Raw genomic sequence first — 19,722 nt, 5'->3', positions numbered from 1 at the left:
TATGACAGTTTGTTGGAGCGAATGATCCATTCTCTTTGAAATGTCAGTAACTTTAACATTCAAGTTTAATCAACTAGACATTGGACTTGTGCCCTAGATGACAAATAGATGAGTCTGGTGCATGCTACTAGCCTTCTTTTACATGGTGGTGCCAAAAAAAAAAAAAATCAGACTTTGAGTTCTTCACATAACGTTTTTTAGATGCCATTCAGGAGTAGCTTGTTCAGTTCACTTCAGTTTTTGTAGAAAAATTTTACATTTGCCCCAAACTTAATCTACCAGTTTTAGATTTTTTTGTGTGGATTTAGAGAGGGCATATGACAATACTGGAATTATAATAGAAATACCATTGCAGTCTTAACTATGGAATGTCTACCATGTCCACATAATTTTGAAGTGCACTTATTTATTCTGGAAAACCAGTTACAATAAATAATCCAAAAGATTTTCCAGAGAAGATTATCCCAGATGCTGTTTTTAAAATGTCACATGACAAAATAGCTAAAGATATCAACTTCTTTGCTTGATCCTCCATTAAGTCATGTTTACTATGGCTAAATAAGAAGGCATTAGAAGGGTCAGCATTTTATGGCACTTATCCTGCACTGTATAGTTACGCTATACACTTTTTCCCTAATACCATCCTTGTTGGTTTTAGGAATGATAGCCCCAATAAACAAGTGCAAATCCTAGTGTAAAAATCTTTTTGAAGGATGGGAGAATCTTGTAGGTCCCCAGTAATATACTATTTATTTCAATTCAGATACTTATCTGAGCCCCTCCTTATGGGTTTAAGCATAGACTGGTTGACAGTATTTAACTGGATGCAAGGACACAAGGATGTGAGTACAGGTAGATATGGTACACAGTATTTGCAGTGTATTAGCATTTTGTTGGCTTTTCTCTATAGGCAGAAATGGAGAAGAGAATTAGGCAGCGTCTAGAGTTAAGGCAAACATATGAAGCACAATTAGCCTTCAAGAAGATAGTACTGCAGGCTTTGCAAGAAGAAGAAGAGGCCTTCAGACAGAACATGTTAGCCAAGTTTGCAGAGGATGATCGCATTGAACAGATGAATGCTCAGAAACGAAGAATGAAACAGCTTGAGCACAGAAAGGCAGTGGAAAAACTTATTGAAGAGCGTCACAAACAGTTCCTTGCAGACAAAGTAAGAGGATTCTTTTTTTTCCCCCTCTAGATTTCAATATGAGCTAAAGCTTATTAAAATTATAAGACAATATTTGCAGCAGTTTGTTAGGATTGCTGCTTTCCTTTCCATATCCTCAATCAAGGAATGGGGAATTCTTTTTGTTTTTTATTTTTCATGGAGAAGTCACCTCATGGCTAATTTTGGCTAAACTTACAATGAATGTATTAATTTAGGCCCTGATCCAGCAAGTAGATCCACCATCCTGGACCTCTATGGACAGGGAGTTCTGTTGAAGTCAACAGACTCTGCAGGGGTCCATCCAGCATATATACTTGCCACAACAGGGGTTTAGTGTGCTGTTTTAGGTCACTTTATTCAGCATCATTGTAGAAAATATTGATTTAAAAATTGAACATGCTGTTGTCTTAAAATGATGGTTTAGTCCAAAATTTATTTTAAAAGTTTAAATCACGAAATTCCCTTTTGAGATTTAAGCATCTCTTTCCAAAGGAATCATGGCACAGGAAAGGAAGCAGATTCATGTTAACATTCACCTACTAGGCTCACACTCAAAAAGGGGAATGTAATCAGTCTAGATGTTTTATAAACAAAATTAGGAGTAAAACTATGTGAACTGATTCACTGAATCTTTTATTTCTATAGTCGGGTAAAATATAAGGGAGAAAGTTATTACTCTAATTTATACTCGCATAGAGTGTGTGAAAATTTTCTATATCTGTTTAAAGTAGATGACATATCACATGTTAATCCAACTAAATAGCAGTATATTAGCTTTGGAGTCAAAAAGGACCTTTCTTATCTTGGATATTTTAACATTCTCCTTCGACTTAAAACACATATTCAAATACTTTTATATAGGTAGGTAGAGATACAAAATCATTACTAAATGTAAAACAGTTGTTTAATATTTAAAATCGCATTACTATATGAATTAAAACAGACTTGGTACCAGATTAATGGCTCTCTTTGCAAAAAGTGACAAGCACAAAATCAATCCATTGAAAAGAATATTTAAATATGTTCGCTCCAGAATCTTAGCACTTCATCATAGTTTTGATATATCAAAGGCCATTACACTATTTTAAATACTGCAGGGTACATGGCTGTGTAGCATACTACAATTTAGACTTTAAACCAATATTGAATGTACATTTCCTTAAAGGGAAATAATACTTTGCATTTAAATTATTAGGAATTAAAGGATTTAATTGACAGATAAATTGCTCACACATTGTATATATGAAACAAATCCAATTACATATCACCTGCAGTAGCCATCTGAGATTCCCTCATCTGAATGTTTAAAAAAATGATATAGCCAAAGGTGCTAAGCAATGTCTAACTAGTTCAATTTTACTTTGAAAGTGATTATGTATAAATGACTTTCTTATTCAGTGGATCTGCTTCTTGTGTGTATTCAGTATCATTTGCTCACTGTATTAACAAAAATGAGTTTCTTGCTTTTTGCACATTAGTACTGTTCTGTTCCTTTTTATACATCAATAGAATTGTTTACTAAATTTCAAATCAGCTACACCTGTGCAAGCCTGTTAAAGATAATCAGGGTTGTATGGATGTTACTGAGGATTCAGTTTGGCCTGAAGAACATGTCTATTTTCTTTTCGAGTTTCTTTTGCTGGACACACTTTATCTTGTCTGAAAATACTTTTAGGTCATAGGGAATCATATCTTCATATATCAGTTTTTAAAGAGGGACTTCTGTAAACATCTAAGCAGCAAAGTAACTTCAACTCTCTTATCTTTCAGAGGCTTATAATTTCTCTTCTCAAGTTTTCTAATTATTAAAATTATGTATTTAAACAATAATTTACTCCTTCACAGCCACTTTCTCATCCTGTTTAAATGTTGAGTTTGTGTTGTTTCAGCAACAATCATAACAAAAAACTTGTTACTTTCTTGCAAGATGATGCAAAAGCTGAGCAATTAAGTGGAAGCCCTTGGTTTGCTCTACTGACAGAGTCCTTCTTTACTAGTTTATATATGTGGTTGAAATTAATTTTCATAAAACAGAAATAGAAGGGTAACGAAGACATGTTTTCTGTAGGAGCGTGAACTTGAAGAAAGGCAATTGGAAGAGAGACGACAAGGAAATATTCATGCAATTGTTGAAGAAGAGAGACAGAAACTTCTTAAAGAACATGCAACTAAATTATTGGGGTATCTTCCTAGAGTAAGTGAATTATATTTTCCCCTAATACTTGAAATGTTCATCCCATAAATCTGTTTTCTCTTAACTATTACACCTCAAGGATAATTTCTATAACTAATGTAATTTTTAAAAAATATATTGTGGCTACATTCCTGCACTCAGTGCAGGCCTGTGTGAGGGGTACACAGAGCAAAAACCCATTTTGGCTTTCTGTAGTTGGGCGGAAGTTTGGGGGGGCTGCCCAGCTCTTAGCATAAGTAAAGGCAGGCTGAAGGCTGTGCTAACTTACACTCTGCTTCTCATGATCTGAGTTCTGGGAAGCAGAGAATTGCTGAAGTGCAGAACATTCAGCCATGTTTTTCCCTCCTCCAACATATCCCATATGGCAGGAGGAGGAGGGCTAGAGTTGGAGGCTTATACATCAGCTCTATACCAGCCAGAAAGTCCTCCTTAACTTATGGTATTTCCCAGTTGCAGTTTCCACTAGCTTTCTGCTGCTGGAAGGTGTATGGGGAATGGGTCTCAACAGTGAATCTGGCCCTGTCTCCGTGATACCTAGCCCTTCATCTGTGGCAGTAAAATAAATTACTCGGGTATTTAGATGAAACTCAAACCTCATTCTGCTCATTCTAGCAGTTTGAAAGTTCAAAAGATAAGGAGGGACTGCTTCACGTTAATAAACTGTGAAATGTAGCTGAATAGAAGTATAATTATAATGAGTGCCTTAGACTATACAGATGATCAGAGAGCTTGCATTCAGAATGAACACAAGACATTGTAACTACAACAGAGAAGGGTTAGTCAGATACTTGACGAAATAGGATTTACAGTAATATTTCTAAATATGCAGATATCCTGTTAAATATGACGCCTAACATTTATTCATTAATTGTATTCTAATTCAGAGCACCCAGGTGTGAATTTGTAAACCTTAGAAGGTTGAATTTCCAAATTCCACCTAACCCTTTGCTAATATGGTTGTTCTTACAGAGCGCGAATAATTACATCAAGATATACCAGATGGGCCTTTTTTTGGTTTGTTTTTTGAATTAACTGACTGGAATTTGTGTGTTTCTCATCGTGTTGAAGGCACATCTCCTGTCCGCACCCATTCCTTAATTTGTTCCTTTCCTTCATTCTTTGGGTTTGTTGGTTTAGCTCGGGGGCAGGCAAACTTTTTGGCCTGAGGGCCACATGGGGTTTCCGAAATTGTATGGAGGGCTGGTTAGGGGAGGCTGTGCCTCCTCAAACAGCCAGGCACGGCATGGCCCCCACCCCCTATCCAACTCCCCCTGCTTCTCGCTCCCTGATGGGCCCCCAGGACCCCTGCCCCATCCATCTCTCCCTGTCCCCTGACGGCCCCTGGACTCTCCGCCCCGACTTCCCCCCACCGCCCCATCCAACCCCTCCTCTCATTCCTAATTACCCCCCCCGGACCCCTGCCCCATCCAACAACCCCTTCTCCTTGACTGCCCCCAGAACCCTTGCCCCCATTCAACCCCCCTGTTCCCTCCCCTCTGACCACCCCGATCCCTATCCACACCCCCATCTCCTGAGCACCCCCCCCGAACTCCCCTGCCCTCTATCCAACCCCCCTTGCTCCCTGCCCCCTTACTGCGCTGCCTGAGCACTGGTGGCTGGCAACGCTACAGCCATGCCACCCAGAGCACCAGGACACGCAGCCGCATCGCCCGGCTGGAGCCAGCCACGCCACCGCACAACACAGAGCACCAGGTCAGGCCGAGGCTCTGCAGCTGCGCTGCCCCAGGAGCTTGCAGCTCTGCTGCCCAGAGCATGGCGCAGTGAGCTGAGGCTGCGGGGGAGGGGGGACAGCAGGGGAGGGACCGGGAGCTAGCCTGTGGGGCCAGGGGCTCAGGGGCTGGCAGGAGGGTCCCACGGGCTGTAGTTTGCCCACCTCTGGTTTAGCTTTACCTATTGTATTGTTTACACATGCTGTTTACTCCTGAAGTGAGTTATTATGAAAGGAAGATGTCTTAAAGTTTAACTTTCAGACATTAAGATAAGTGGAATGTTTCCTCCTCTCCCCCCCCCCCCCCGCAAAAAATTCTAGAAATAATTGCAGCAGGGATTGTTTTACTTGCCAGTTGTGCACCTTAGGAGAACGCATAAGGAAATTAAAAAAAAAAATTAAACTGCATTAAGCTGATAAAATGCAGGTGTAAGTTATAAGTACTAGAATATAACACAAAAAGAACAGGAGTACTTGTGGCACCTTAGAGACTAACAAATTTATTTGAGCATAAGTCTCTAAGGTGCCACAAGTACTCTTGTTCTTTTTGCGGATACAGACTAATACGGCTGCTGCTCTGAAACCTGTCAGAATATAAGACATAATTCTTTCAGCATGGGCACAGGACATGAAAGGGGTTTTTTGTTTGTTTTACTTTCAGGTCGTCTTGCACTAGCATAATGGTTTGCCATTTGGGATTGCAAATAGTTAAAGTGAAATATTTTTTTTTCAAATTCCAATTATGGCTTTTATTTTGTGTAATAACTGACTTTAACAGAATTTAAGTTTGTGGTCAGATGTGACCTGACTAAAGTCTCTTTAATGCAGTTCCTGGATTTTTATAAATCTGGGAGGTTGGTTCTGTGCTGTGGCCCTTACAAGAGACACCCAGTATGTTTACACAGCAAAAGCTGTGTATAGGCTAGCCTAGCCAAGCTAGATTGAATCCAGCACTAGCTCAGGTAATAATCATAACAAAGACAGCACCGTGTGGCCTTCAGTGCTGATAGTACAGGCCTTGCATGAATCCTGGACATCTTCTCATTTCATTAGCCCATGCTGTGATGTCTTCACTGCTATTGTTACCTCTGTTAGCTGGATTCAAAGTAAGCTAGTGCATGCAGAACTTTTACTATGTACATATCCTCACTTGCATTGGTGATGAGCTCTATCACAAACAAATAATACTTTGACCTATTATGTGATGTCAGAAGCCATTATCCTTACTGACTTCACATCCCCACTAAGAACTAAAACAATTAGGCAAGATTTTTGGTAACTTCTAGCCTCCTTATTAACTCAACCTCCAAAATAATTGTGCTTCTTTACAAAAGAAACAGCCTACCCACTAATTCTTTATTTTCAAATTTCATAATAGTACCACAGGCACTGTACTACAGTGCCTTGCATATACATACCTAAGAAATAATTTATGTATTCTTGGGCCAAATATACAGGAGCTAAATAACATGCACAATGTTTATTCCCCTTTCTCCTTAATTGCAGGGAATACTCAAAGATGAAGATGATGTTAATATGCTTGGTGAGGAGTTTAGGAAGGCTTATCAGAAGAGAAAAGAGGATGTGTATTCAGAAGATAACTGAAATTCCCCTGAATTTGTTTTGTTGCATACCACTAGATGTCATCTTATTTCTACATGCTGCTGTTAATAGTGAGAAATTCCTGTTTAACGTTATGAGAAAGGGTCTTGGTTTAGTTCTGAGCTTTTTCTAAATGGTTACAAGAGCTGCAATTTTTAAGTCAGTGATGTAGTTAGTTTGGATCAATAAATTTTGCTATTACAGTATGTCTCAAACAGTGCATGCATAATAAAATGGACTTGCTAAGGGAGTTCACTTTAGAAAGAACAGGAGTACTTTTGGCACCTTAGAGACTAACAAATTTATTTGAGCATAAGCTTTCGTGGGCTACAGCCCACTTCATCGGATGCATAGAATGGAACATATAGTAAGGAGTATATCTATATATACAGAGAACATGAAAAGGTGGGAGTTGCTCTACCAACTCTAAGAGGCTAATTAAGATGAGTAATTATCAGCAATAGAAAAAAAACTTTTGAAGTGATAATCAAGATGACCCATTTCAGACAGTTTGACAAGAAGGTGTGAGGATACTTAACATGGAGAAATAGATTTAATGTGTGTAATGGCTCAGCCATTCTCAGTCTCTATTCAAGCCTAAATTGATGGTATCTAGTTTGCATATTAATTCAAGTTCAGCAGTTTCACGTAGGAGTCTGTTTCTGAAGCTTTTCTGTTGCAAGATTGCCACCTTTAAGTCTGTTACTGAGTGACCAGAGAGGTTGAAGTGTTCTCCTATTGGTTTTTGAATGTTATAATTGCTGATGTCAGATTTGTGTCCATTTATTCTTTTCATAGAGACTGTTCGATTTGGCCAATGTACATGGCAGAGGGGCATTGCTGGCACATATCACATTGGTAGATGTAACACAGCTGCTACTCTGAAACCTGTCACTTTAGAAACTGATTCATGGACAGATGATAGGAATTCCAGTTACATTAGGAAATGTCTGAAAGAGTATTATCACAATCACGGGACAAGGACAACTTTTATTTCCAAGAGTGCACCTGGGGACAGGTTTCACTACTTTAACTCCTCTCTGTGTGGTACTATGCAGTCTTGCCTGTAGTTGGGCTTTGTTCACACAGGAAAATTAATCTGAATTAACTAAAGGTGTGAATTTGAAGTGATTAGTTATCCCTCTGTCGACACTCATTCAGAATTAAAATGGCCTTAATTCACTTTGGAACCTGTAAAATCCTTCTTATAGCTGCTGATTAAAGTGAATCAAAAACAGCTTGTTCAAAACAAAGCATTGTTTAGTCACGCAAACATAAAACAACACAGAACAAAGGGTTAAAATAAAAGCTTATATGGATTGGTCTTAACTATACCATATCTTTTCTTGGAAACTTCAGAACAGTGTTCTCTATTGCTGGGTTGGGAGAGACAGGCTGCTTGTGCCAGTTTGTCTTCTCAGGGAGTCTCATAGACTTTAAGGTCAGAAGGGACCATTATGATCATCTGGTCTGACCCCCTGCATGCTGCAGGCCATAAAACCATCCCTACCCCTTCCCTGGACTCCATCTTTCCCATAGACAGCTGCACACAATCTCCACCCCCATTCTTCCCTAGGCCAGCATTTTAGGTTTTAATATCCTCTTTGATAGCTTAGATATTGGTTTGGGAAGAGTGAACCATGGCAGCTTCAGGTATTCCCCAATTAATACTTCCCCATTGTTTCCTCAAGAACCTGTATTCTCTCAGACAGTAACTGATCTTTGCCATTGTTTCATTTCCTGTTTCCTCCTGACAGCTTCATCTGCTGCAGGAGAAACCACTTAGATTTAATAATGGGTGACAGAAGCAGCACAAACTTACTGCGTACCTGTCATTACTCTGAACATACATAGAATAGCTGATTCACCTATAGTCAGTTTTGTCCATTTATTCTTGATTATTGTAATAGGATTACAAAATCATCACATCTTTATATACCGCCTAGCACAGTGGGGTCTGCACTCCTGATTGTGCCCTTTAGGTTTGACTGTAATGTACAGAACACTAAATGAATGATGCTAAGAATGATCATTACTTTCATCGAACGTTTACACAGCCATGTGCATTTAATATGGAAAAAGATAACACTATAGGAACCAAATGGGACTGAGAACAGCATATGATGTTAGGAGGACTTAGGAAAATGGATGGGGTCAAGAAAATATTCAACTTCAAATATTTCAGTAGACACATTTTAACTTATTAAATATTGCTGAAAATTGAGAGATTTTCATTTTACATTGACACCAATATTTATCACTTTTAAAAATAAAGGTATGGGATCGGATCTTGCCTCTAGTCATCAGAAGCAATTTTAAACAATACTTCCATGTTAGCAAACTAATTTTTGCATGCTTAATTGGACATCAAGATTTAATATCTATGGCAAGTTATCAACTTTCCTGTAAATTAAGACAACCAACATCCACTAATGTATTTAATGTTCCAACCCTGTGAAGATCTACTAAGGCGGAATGAACAACAAACATTGTCCCTACGTAGTTCCCAAACCTTTATTTTTACAATAAAATTTGTTTTTATATCCAAGTTGTAAAATTTTCCTCCCTATTAATGCGGTTTTTGAACTATCACCTTAGTTTTCTGAGATATAGAAACATTACCTTTTATTTGGACAGCAGTGTTTTTCATCTTCTCAACTACAGTTTCAGCCACTCAGTATGAAAACAGAAAATTGGTAACTAAAACAGATGTGTTCTCTCCGTACTGCTTGCTTTACCCATTACAGTCAGTGAGGATATAGAGCATTTATCCACTTAGCTAAAGTGTTGGATGAATAACTCCATTTCAAGGTATGTTGCAACACAAAACTATTTACAATCAAACATTAAAATGTTTATCCTATTATAACTCTTAAAAGTTGAACAATTTTACCAGGATTAATCTAAAACTATCTATTTGGACATTTGTGGTAAGTAGCGAGCTGAGGGGTGAAAACATTATATATTTTCAAAACAGCATACAATCAGAACTGATTTTCAAACCGAGGCATTGAACACTGCATCATGGATTTCCCCACTCAAGAGCTTTCATGAACTCTTCTTCAGTAAAAGAAAGCATTTTAGCTGCTTCAATATGCATCTATAAAAGATTAAAATTAATTTTGTTAAACAATTAGGTGTATAAGAGAAGATGATTTTACATTTGCTATATCAAGATATTTGTAGCCTAGATAGCTTAATGCAAATAGAAGTGGAATATGAAATAGGTTTTTAAAAAAAAAAAAGAAAGAAAAATTGTGATTTCTCTTTTTGTATGTGTTGCACCATTGACGGAAGTTTGGCTTTTTCTGTCTTTCATTACAAATTAAGCACTGGTCCTTTCCTTATATGTACTTCTCTACACCTGAGATGCTTTTATAAGAGAATCATTGTCTTTCAAAAACATAACATTCAACTCTGCTTTAAGAAGAACAGGAGGACTTGTGGCACCTTAGAGACTAACAAATTTATTAGAGCATAAGCTTTCGTGGACTACAGCCCACTTCTTCGGATGCTTTGTATTTCTAGGAACCTTTTAAATTCATGTTTAAGATGACAAAATGTTTCTTCTGAGCAGTCTAAAAATACTTATCAGTTAAGATTACTACAGGAACTATTCAGAACAGAAGAATCTTCTGCTATTCTATCTGTGCATATCAGTTTTCTTTTTTAAAAAAGCAGTTACTAAAGCAGACTGCCTTAGAGACAGTTGGAGCCCACTACTGGTTACTAAACAAGATTTAATGCCTTCATGACACTTCGAGCTATTGAAGAGGTTGTCTGTCTCTGCAGTTTCAGTACTACAATTAACTTAAGATACTGTACTAGACCATAAGTATGGTATAAAAGTATGTTACATAAACTACCAAAATCTCAGTAGTTTACAGAAATGCTGTCTTCGCATGATCAATAAGCATAGTTACTTAAACTCCTAGCAGGGTGGTTGAGAGGGAAAAATGGTGGTAAACACACAAAAATAAGGACCTTGGTTTTTCACACTCCATCCTGACACAACCTACCACTCAAATGGGCAGCAGCTATTGAAGCCTGTAAAAGCCCCTTAAAAATGCCATGATGAGAGCAAGCTTCAGATCATATTACAGAGATTAATATTTTTATCATCCCTACACTTTAAATTTTTTTTTTAAGTAGAAAATTACAATCTGTCCTAGATTTTAATTTTTGAAGGTTGCAAAATCAATGTCCCATTGAGAATTTTTTTTCCTGCTGGCAGAAAAGTTTTCTTCAGTATAACTGTGTTCTTAGGGAATTAGTCTGATGTGGTAAACATTAAGCACAAGAAGCAGCTGATGTCCAAAAGGGATCTGAAATTTTAATCTATAAACATATCAATTCGAAACAAAAGACAGCTATAACTCCTATAATACACCAGCCTCCAGCTCTGGAAAGCTGAAGGGATCTTCCACTTGTATCCTTTTTTATAAATAAGGCCTTTTCCAAAATATTCTCCTCTGGGAGCTTGTCCTCTAAATCTAGTGAGGCAATCATTTTGAACACCAAGCAAGCTGACTGCTGCAGATTGCAACTCCCTTCTTTCCAGATAGTATTTAGCTTCATTTATGTCCTCTCTCTCACTCCTAAGGTGGTCGCACTTCCTGACCTGCAGGCTACTTCCACCTATTGTACCCTTTCAAATTTGGCATATGAATATAGTACGAATGATCCAACCTATCTTTCCCTGTGAGTGCAATACATCAAGTTTATTTTGCCTAAGCTTATTGAAGTTCTTGTCATAGATTAGGAGGCTAAACATAATCAAAGTTATCCGTAGAAGACCACACAATTTCTGAAATAGCTCATGTAGGACAGAACATTGTCGCATTAAGGTAACATGTTAGTACTGAAAGGCCATGGAGCTGACATGTCTAAGCTTTATTTTACATAATTCCCAATTTAAGAGGTATTCCCTGCATTGTCAGGACAGCATGGGGAAGCTGCTCCTATCTAAGCTGTATTTGCTCAGCGAAGGAAGAGGCCGTTGATCTCAGGACTGCTCAATACAGCTTTCAGCAGCACTAAACACATTCCAATTCAGGGACAAAAAGCAAAGACAATCAATTCAAGAGATGACCTGTCCAGTTTTCATGATTTCTTGGTAAAAGGAGAAAGCCAGCAATGTTACTTGTACCCCAGACTAACCTTTTGTCTCTTCAGAATATCAATTAACTTTAGCTGTTTCTTGAAACCTGTCATTAGCTCTCCTTTTTGTTTCTCCAGTCTCTTGTTTGCTATTTTTAGTTCTTCAAATTTTTTGTGCTCTTGGTTGGCTATGTCCTAGAGGACAAAAACAACCTGTTAGCTGTAGAATGGGCACCAGCAATCTGTGATATTTCAAAAGGAGAAAAAGAGACATCAAAACTATTCTTTTACCAAAGCTTTTGACTTCTACCCTTAACAAACAAACAAACAAAACCCCACATCTAGCTGATAACTCTCTTCTGCGCTACTAAGGCAGCAGAATTTATACTGGTACCACAATGTGCATTGTTTCTGTGTGTCTTAGGCATGCATGGTCAGTTGTAATCGATATACCTCTGTGGACATAGGTATCTCTTCTTTCAAGCTGTCAGAGATCTGTTTGGGTGCCCCCTTTCAGCCCCCCACTAAACTGCTGTGAGGGGAATTCAAGCCTCTGGATCCCCTGATTTAAGCCTCCAATGCCTGAATGGAGTCAGGCCACTGCCCTAATCTTGGGAACTGTAGGCACACTTGGGGTGCAGAATAGCTGGCACCCCCGTCTGAGAGAAGGAACCTACTGTTCAGCTGCCTAGCGCATGGGTGCTAGGGTGACTCTTGACACTGGCTCATACCTAACACACCCTCTCCCAGAACTTCCACCTCAAAGGTGTGAATCTTCTGGTTTACAGTTCAACGCCTTCTCAAGGCTCATCATAATTGTGAAGCATATAACGCACACAATGCTTTGCACAAATCCAATGCATTATTGCTCTTTTACTTAATCATATAAAGCACATAAATACAGATCATATAGAAAATAAACCCTGCATGCATTTTTCTTCACTAGGTTACTCCTTCCTTAGGAGTTGGGGTGGGGGGGAGTGCATGGTTTCCCCTGCCTCATGTTGGGTAGCTTCTTGCTCATGTCATGGAATCTCACCTTCCCCAGCTTGAGAGACCTTTCTCTCACCTTCCCAGCACTTCCTCGTGTGATTCCCTATTTTATATGCCCCTTTCCAATGCCTGTCTTCCTTTATTTCATTTCTTGATAACCTTCCACCGCTCCAAAATAACCCTCCCTCCGGGATGCAGTTACTCTCTCATAACTTTTGTGTGGTCAAAGCACTGTCGTTATCCTTAAGTACCTTTCCTCACTCTGGAGTGTACCTGGTGCCTGGCCTGTCAGTAATGCTGGACAGACATAAAGGCATTCATGATACAGTTGTTTTTCATAGTAACATTTCGTAATTCCATAAGATCAACCAGAATTTGTGTGTTGTAGAGATGGATTTCCAAATAGTTAAACATGTCTTCCTACCACATGCCAACGTCTGGCAGTCCAGTGTAGTAGAGAGAGACACTCCCTAGCTATGTTTTTTCTAGATATAAGACAACATAGATATTCAAGAGAAATAAACTGCTTTGCAGTTACATGGCCAAATTTTGCCAACATGAATTATTTCACTTATAAGTGAAATATAATATTTGTCCCCTTCCATTTCTAATCATGTAGAATCTAATCTAATCAAGCAGATTGGGGCGGTGGGGAGGGAGGAGCACTACACTTTATATAACCAATATGACATTTTTCAACAGGGGTTGCAATATTCTCTATACAGCTAGAACGCTTGTCCAGATACTCAACTGATTTGTTACAGTATTCTAATTGCCTGAATAACTTCTTCCAGCTTTGGATTGTCTATGAAAGACAAAACCCCCTCAAAACTCTTATTGCCATCCATTATTTGAGAGTGCTCACTTATTACATGATCGAGCCCTTTGGTGATCTTTAAAGCATTTTTAAACAGGGGGTTATACTTTTAAATCAGTTTATATTTTTAAACCACTACTGTACCTTATTGCTTTGCTTCAGTTTATTCAGCTCCATTTTATACCTTTCTGCTTCCTCAAGAGCCCTATTTAAGCGAACTTCTGTAGCACTCTGACTGGTAGAAGCCTGCTTTTGTATGCGCTTTAGATTCTCTAGTTCCTAAATAAATTAAAAAAAGTGTGTTGAATAATGGTAAATCAATGAATCCCCCTATAAGCAACACAGTTAGAGCAAGAGACATGGCAGAAAGCCTGTTTGATCTTGTTTGGCCCTGCAGTAGAATCGGACTTCACATCTCCTACTTTTATAGTGCTAGAATAGTTCTGACTCCTACCTCGCTTTCTTTCCCGCCCCCCTCTAGAAATTCTTCTATCTGAATACTAAAACAGGGATCAATGAGACCAGAGGAATGCACCATGGGCCAGTGACACTGAATCAATGTTGCAACACTTAAATCCCCTTGAGACAACTTGGTGTGCTGTCTAGTCTGAAAGACAGAACTAGAACGGCCTCTCCTTCTGATGCTACTATTTGATAGTGCTGTGAGTGGGGAGAAGGTGAGGGGATGAGGCAAAGGTGGTGATATGTAGAGCAGAGTAAAAGATAGAGATCGAAGGATGAAACTAACAGACTAAGACAAAGCAGAAGGAGACAAGAACATATGGTAGTCTCGCAGAAATGGCAACTCTTGTTACTCACATGAAAGATGAGATGTCTCTACAAAAGCAGAGTCAGGTTTTGTAAAGTAATAACTAGAGAAAGGCTAAATCATTTAACCAAAAGATAAAAAAGAGTAATGTCTTAAGTATTAAGTCTGCTCCCTGAATTTGTGTCTTTTTGGGAATTGCCCCACTTTTTCATATTTCTGATATCAACCCTGCTGAGGCCAAGAGGTTGTGGTGGTGGTTTTTTTAAATGTGTGCCATTTGTGTTAGAAAGCTATCCTTAATGAAGCTCTATAGGATGAATGACTTGATTATGTAAGTGTCTGAATGACAAATCTGTATAGAAAAGCATTGTGGCAAACTAACACTGGATCATATGGATAGTGGAAGGATCCTTGACTTCTCCAAGCTGGACCCAGAGAACAGGAAGATGTGAAATCTAGAAAAAAAAAGTGTGTCTGACTAAACCACCTAGATTCTACTGCCAAATTTCCTTCCCCCAAGATTTTGGACAAATAGAGTGGTTTTGCTACACTACGTTGTGTCAGTGAACAGGTCATATACAATACTGAGGTAGGATTCACTTTTTTTACCTCTGGAACGTACACACATTTTCAGGTAAGATAACTTGGAAATATATATTCAGGCAGTAAACAAACAACACAGTCTGCTCCTCTTCATAGCATCACCATCTCTTCTCTTATGTTAAGATGGCAGAGCTCTGAATAAGGTCAATTGCTTGTTTCAGTCTTCAGTGCCATATACTCCACTTCACATTAAAGTGAAATTCTAACTTTTGGAGTAGAGCATTTCAGAACCTGGCAGCATAAAAGGATACAGGCAGTCCTCGACTTTAAGATGTTCAACTTACAACAAATGGCACTTACGACGTTTCTGAATTGACACCCTGAGTCGACTTACGACATTGGTTTCAAGTTTATAACACTCAGTCCTGCAATGGAGTGGATTGCAGTTCCGAGTTATGACATTTTGACGTACGATGCAATTTTCAGGAACCAATTGCGTCGTAAGTCCAAGGACTGCCTGTATATCACTTGCACAGTATGTAAGCTATTGGCTAACCTAATGATGTAACAAAAGGATGGTTAAATGCTCTTTGAATGCTCTGTTTGACATTGACTCCAGAGAGTAATAGAATGCAGTGGGATTTTTGCAGATCTATCAGTAAGGTTGTATTGTATTTTCATATCTTGTCAACTAATGCTACAAAAATAAATAAAAAATAAAGTTCTAAGTAACCAGGATTTCTGCAAATCCTTCATAAACAATTTTTAACTACTGAATTCTGTTTCCCAATTAAGTATCTGAAGAAGGGGGGGGAATTACTGCATTAGGTCTTTTCAGATTTTTTTCTTAAATATTTTTGTTTAGCATAGCCTAATTTAGTTTAATTTTAAAAAAAAATTGCTTTCCACTGCCCTTCTACAGTTACTTTAACAAAAGAGTTCAATCTCTCCATTTGCTCTTACAACTATAGGTGGCCAAAAATAACGTTGAAAGACAATCAGCTGAGCATGCTCAAAAACCACTAAGGTAAAAGCATAGGGGATACTTGCCAGATAATGGTTTTAAAACTACTCAGCAGCAGAGCAGTCTCAAAAGGGACAACGCAGAGGCCTTAGATATCAATATTCACAACAGCCAGAACAGACATTCAGGGGGGGGGGGGGCACAAAAATGGGCACAGGAATGTGTCTTATGAGTAACATCCGAAGAAGTGGGCTGTAGTCCACGAAAGCTTATGCTCTAATAAATTTGTTAGTCTCTAAGGTGCCACAAGTCCTCCTGTTCTTCTTTTTGCGGATACAGACTAACACGGCTGCTACTCTGAAACCTTTCAAAAATGCATCCCAGAGGTGTTTCATATGAAGGCATATCACACTCTGAAGTTCAACAGCAGTGGGTTAGAAGTAGAATCTGAAGTCCACTAAATTTTTGGGAAAAGCAACAGAGGGTCCTGTGGCACCTTTAAGACTAACAGAAGTATTGGGAGCATAAGCTTTCGTGGGTAAGAACCTCACTTCTTCAGATGCAAGTAATGAAAATCTCCAGAGGCAGGTATAAATCAGTATGGAGATAACGAGGTTAGTTCAATCAGGGAGGGTGAGGTGCTCTGCTAGCAGTTGAGGTGTGAACACCAAGGGAGGAGAAACTGCTTCTGTAGTTGGAAAGCCATTCACAGTCTTTGTTTAATCCTGATCTGATGGTGTCAAATTTGCAAATGAACTGGAGCTCAGCAGTTTCTCTTTGGAGTCTGCTCCTGAAGTTTTTTTGCTGTAAGATGGCTACCTTTACATCTGCTATTGTGTGGCCAGGGAGGTTGAAGTGTTCTCTTACAGGTTTTTGTATATTGCCATTCCTGATATCTGACTTGTGTCCATTTATCCTCTTGCGTAGTGACTGTCCAGTTTGGCCAATGTACATAGCAGAGGGGCATTGCTGGCATATGCTGGCATATATAACATTGGTGGACGTGCAGGTGAATGAGCCGGTGATGTTGTAGCTGATCTGGTTAGGTCCTGTGATGGTGTTGCTGGTGTAGATATGTGGGCAGAGTTGGCATCGAGGTTTGTTGCATGGGTTGGTTCCTGAGTTAAAGTTGTTATGGTGCGGTGCGTGGTTGCTGGTGATTTTTGGGGTTTGGCTAAAGTGAGATCAAGGACCAAATCACCGTACTTATCTCCACTGTTCATTAGATTGTTCTTGAGTCAGTTTTCGCCTTCTTAAGGCAAGTGCACAATTTGTGTCTGGGATTCTAGTCATTCAGACCTCTGTGCTTGTGTTTGTGTAAACCAGAGGCCCCCAAAGTGTAGGGCGTACCCCGCTAGGGGGATGTGGAGGAACATCCGGGGAGCATGCAGGACCTGGGCCAGTCCTCAAGGGGACGGGGAGTGAGCGCCACCCAGTCCCACCCCCACCCACATCCCCGGCTCCAAGCCCCAGGCCTGTCCCTGTCCCCAGCATTAGCATGGCTCTGCTCCCAGCCCTGCATCAGCCCTCAGCCTCGCCCGCAGCTCCGTTCCTGGACTGGGGTTGAGGCTGGGGCGTAAGACCGGGAGCAGAACCACACCTGGCTGCAACCTGGGTGTGGCTCCACCCCTAGACTTGGCCCCACTCCCAGTCCCAGACCCACCCCCAGCTGCGACCCCAGCCTTGGCACCCTTGCCCCTGTCCTCATCCCCCACCCCCATCCCTGGAGCTGTAGCTCCACTCCCAGCCCCAACTACAGTGGGAGGTGGAGAGGGTGCAGACAGGTGTAAGGGAGGGCATGACCCTCAAAAGTTTGGGGGCTGCTGGTGTAGACAAACTGCACTATGAAGTGCTGCCAGCAGTACTTCATTATTTGAGATCAGTAATTCTAGTTTTCCTGCAGTACAACTCACTGTTTTGGCAAATTAAGGGTCTAAAATTTCTTCCTTTTCTTCACTGTCCTGGTGTATTTTGTGGCCCCTAAATTCGATAAATGTGAACAAGTGCAAGGAGGTATTTAGTGCCAATGATTCCATGGCTACACTGCTCATGAATTCTCTCCCCACTAGGCAGATAACAATAAACACTTACAGAAATTTATCTTCAGAGTGCTCTGCAAACAGTTAATCCTCACCACAGCCCTGAGAGGCACACAAGCATTATCAACTCCTTTACAGAGGCAGAGTAAAGTGACTTGCCCAAAGGAAATTAAAGGAGTCAGAACTCAGAAGTTTCTGTCTCCCATCCCATGTATCCATACCACTCATTCTCCCTGAGAGTACAGAGTTCACTCATCAAGAATTAATGAGTGAAAGACAATGGGAGGAAGTGACATTTGCAGAGGGTTTGGGGAGTAGCAGAATTCAATTGTAGTGCCTGTTCCAGGGAAGGAGGTAGCATCCCCTTGAAGTTTAATACCATCCCTCTCTAGAACAGAACAAACAAGAAGGTTGCTAAAATTATTTTAGGTGAGGTATAGCAGCACAGAGGATGGAAGCCAGCTGGTGAGTCTCTGTCTACATACACACAGAAGAGCAGCTGAGGAAGCAAAGAAACCTCAAAAGTTGCTGGGGAGCAAAGCAGGATCAAGAAAATATCCATCACAACCTCATTTCTGTGTGGCTTAAATATTACCAACCATACAAAGATGACCTGGATTTTAAAGTAGCTTTTAAAATTCATCCGGACACTCAATATCAAGTGTCATCCACTGTACACACATATGAATACGATAAGTTTGGGACATTGAAACAGAGACAAAAATAAGAATATACTATAGTATAATAATATACTTCTTTAGACGTTAAGCTCTTCACTTGCTAAGAGTGCAGAGAATTAAAAGAAAAGTTTTACGTTAGAGAAATGAAGCCAAAGGCACAAAAATAAAACAGAGGTTAAAACTCATGCTATCCCAACCCACATATACAGACTCTCTAGACTCCAAAGATGTCAGTCTTCAATATCTGTGATCAACATAGTGCAGACTCAGCTTATGATATTCAGCCAAATTTTCTGAAACATATCTACAATTCATCTCTCTTTAATTAAATATTAATTAGTCTTGAATAATGTACTACAAACTTTGCCAAAGAACAAATAGCTTTCAAAACCAAAAGATCAACTCTGTAAGAGATTTAACCATTTAAAAACAAGAATGATTTTTTAAATCCATGTTTACTGGTAGTTAAAACTAAGTTTATGATTAAAAATATAAATGCTAATTCCCTAGAACATTGAAAATCATACTTGTAAATTAAAGAGAACTTTACTACTTAACTAGATAACTACTTATACAGTATACACATTTTTGATATCTAAAATGTTCAGGCTCTTCTTCTTCTGTGGCTCCTCAATCCTGTAGACAACTATTGCTATTACACATTACTATTTTCCTCCAAAAATGGAATATTCTCATTCCTGACAAAACCATTGGCCCGGGACGGTGAACCGCAGCCAGTGGGGGCCACGATCGTCCGAACCTGCCGCGTCAGCAGGTAAATAAAACTGGCCCGGCCCGCCAGGGTGCTTACCCTGGCGAGCCGCGTGCCGAACGTTGCCGACCCCTGTTTTATACCAAGGACACGTGGTTTAGGCTCCAAGTTATGTGTTCAGTTTTCATTTAATCATTTTTTTAGATAATTTTCTCTAGGTTGTTCAGATATGTTTGATTTTAAAATCGACCTCTCCAGCTCTGAATAATTAAAGAAAAAAAACACATGCTGCTCTTAGCTTAAGTTCCAAACAAACAAAGCTGTGTATGTGGGCCATCTGGTATAACCAGGCACTTCACAACTTTGCATATGTGGCTTGTACTTGGAGCCAGGTTGGTTTGGTTTTGATTCC

The 19,722-nt window shown here is 39.6% G+C and overlaps 2 protein-coding genes across 12 annotated transcripts in view; one reads left to right on the top strand and one right to left on the bottom strand.

Annotated features, from left to right (window-relative positions):
• Window positions 1-19,722, top strand: part of MNS1 (meiosis specific nuclear structural 1) — a 34,810-nt gene that overhangs the window by 12,386 nt on the left and 2,702 nt on the right. For 2 of the 5 annotated variants that reach the window (XM_005294230.4, XM_042853886.2), the window contains exons 8-10: window positions 911-1,168; window positions 3,237-3,362; window positions 6,598-9,241. In XM_005294230.4, coding sequence (XP_005294287.2) covers window positions 911-1,168; window positions 3,237-3,362; window positions 6,598-6,696 — 483 coding nt within the window. In that variant the 3' untranslated portion in view covers window positions 6,697-9,241. Of the gene's footprint in view, window positions 1-910; window positions 1,169-3,236; window positions 3,363-4,331; window positions 4,410-6,597; window positions 9,242-19,722 lie in introns of those variants that run through there. The other 3 variants (XM_065559466.1, XM_065559468.1, XM_065559469.1) reach the window with 3 other exon arrangements.
• Window positions 9,194-19,722, bottom strand: part of TEX9 (testis expressed 9) — a 43,682-nt gene continuing 33,153 nt past the window's right edge. For 6 of the 7 annotated variants that reach the window (XM_065559471.1, XM_008164040.4, XM_065559470.1 and 3 more), the window contains 3 exons: window positions 13,748-13,882; window positions 11,854-11,988; window positions 9,194-9,793 (listed from right to left, as the gene is read on the bottom strand). In XM_065559471.1, coding sequence (XP_065415543.1) covers window positions 9,716-9,793; window positions 11,854-11,988; window positions 13,748-13,882 — 348 coding nt within the window. In that variant the 3' untranslated portion in view covers window positions 9,194-9,715. The remainder of the gene's footprint in view (window positions 9,794-11,853; window positions 11,989-13,747; window positions 13,883-19,722) is intronic. The other variant, XM_024101821.3, reaches the window with a different exon arrangement.

This window comes from Chrysemys picta, chromosome 10, assembly GCF_011386835.1.
Source record: "Chrysemys picta bellii isolate R12L10 chromosome 10, ASM1138683v2, whole genome shotgun sequence".
NCBI classification, from domain to species: domain Eukaryota; kingdom Metazoa; phylum Chordata; order Testudines; family Emydidae; genus Chrysemys; species Chrysemys picta.
The sequence above is the reverse complement of the archived record's forward strand: the minus strand, read 5'-3'. Positions and strand labels throughout refer to the sequence as shown.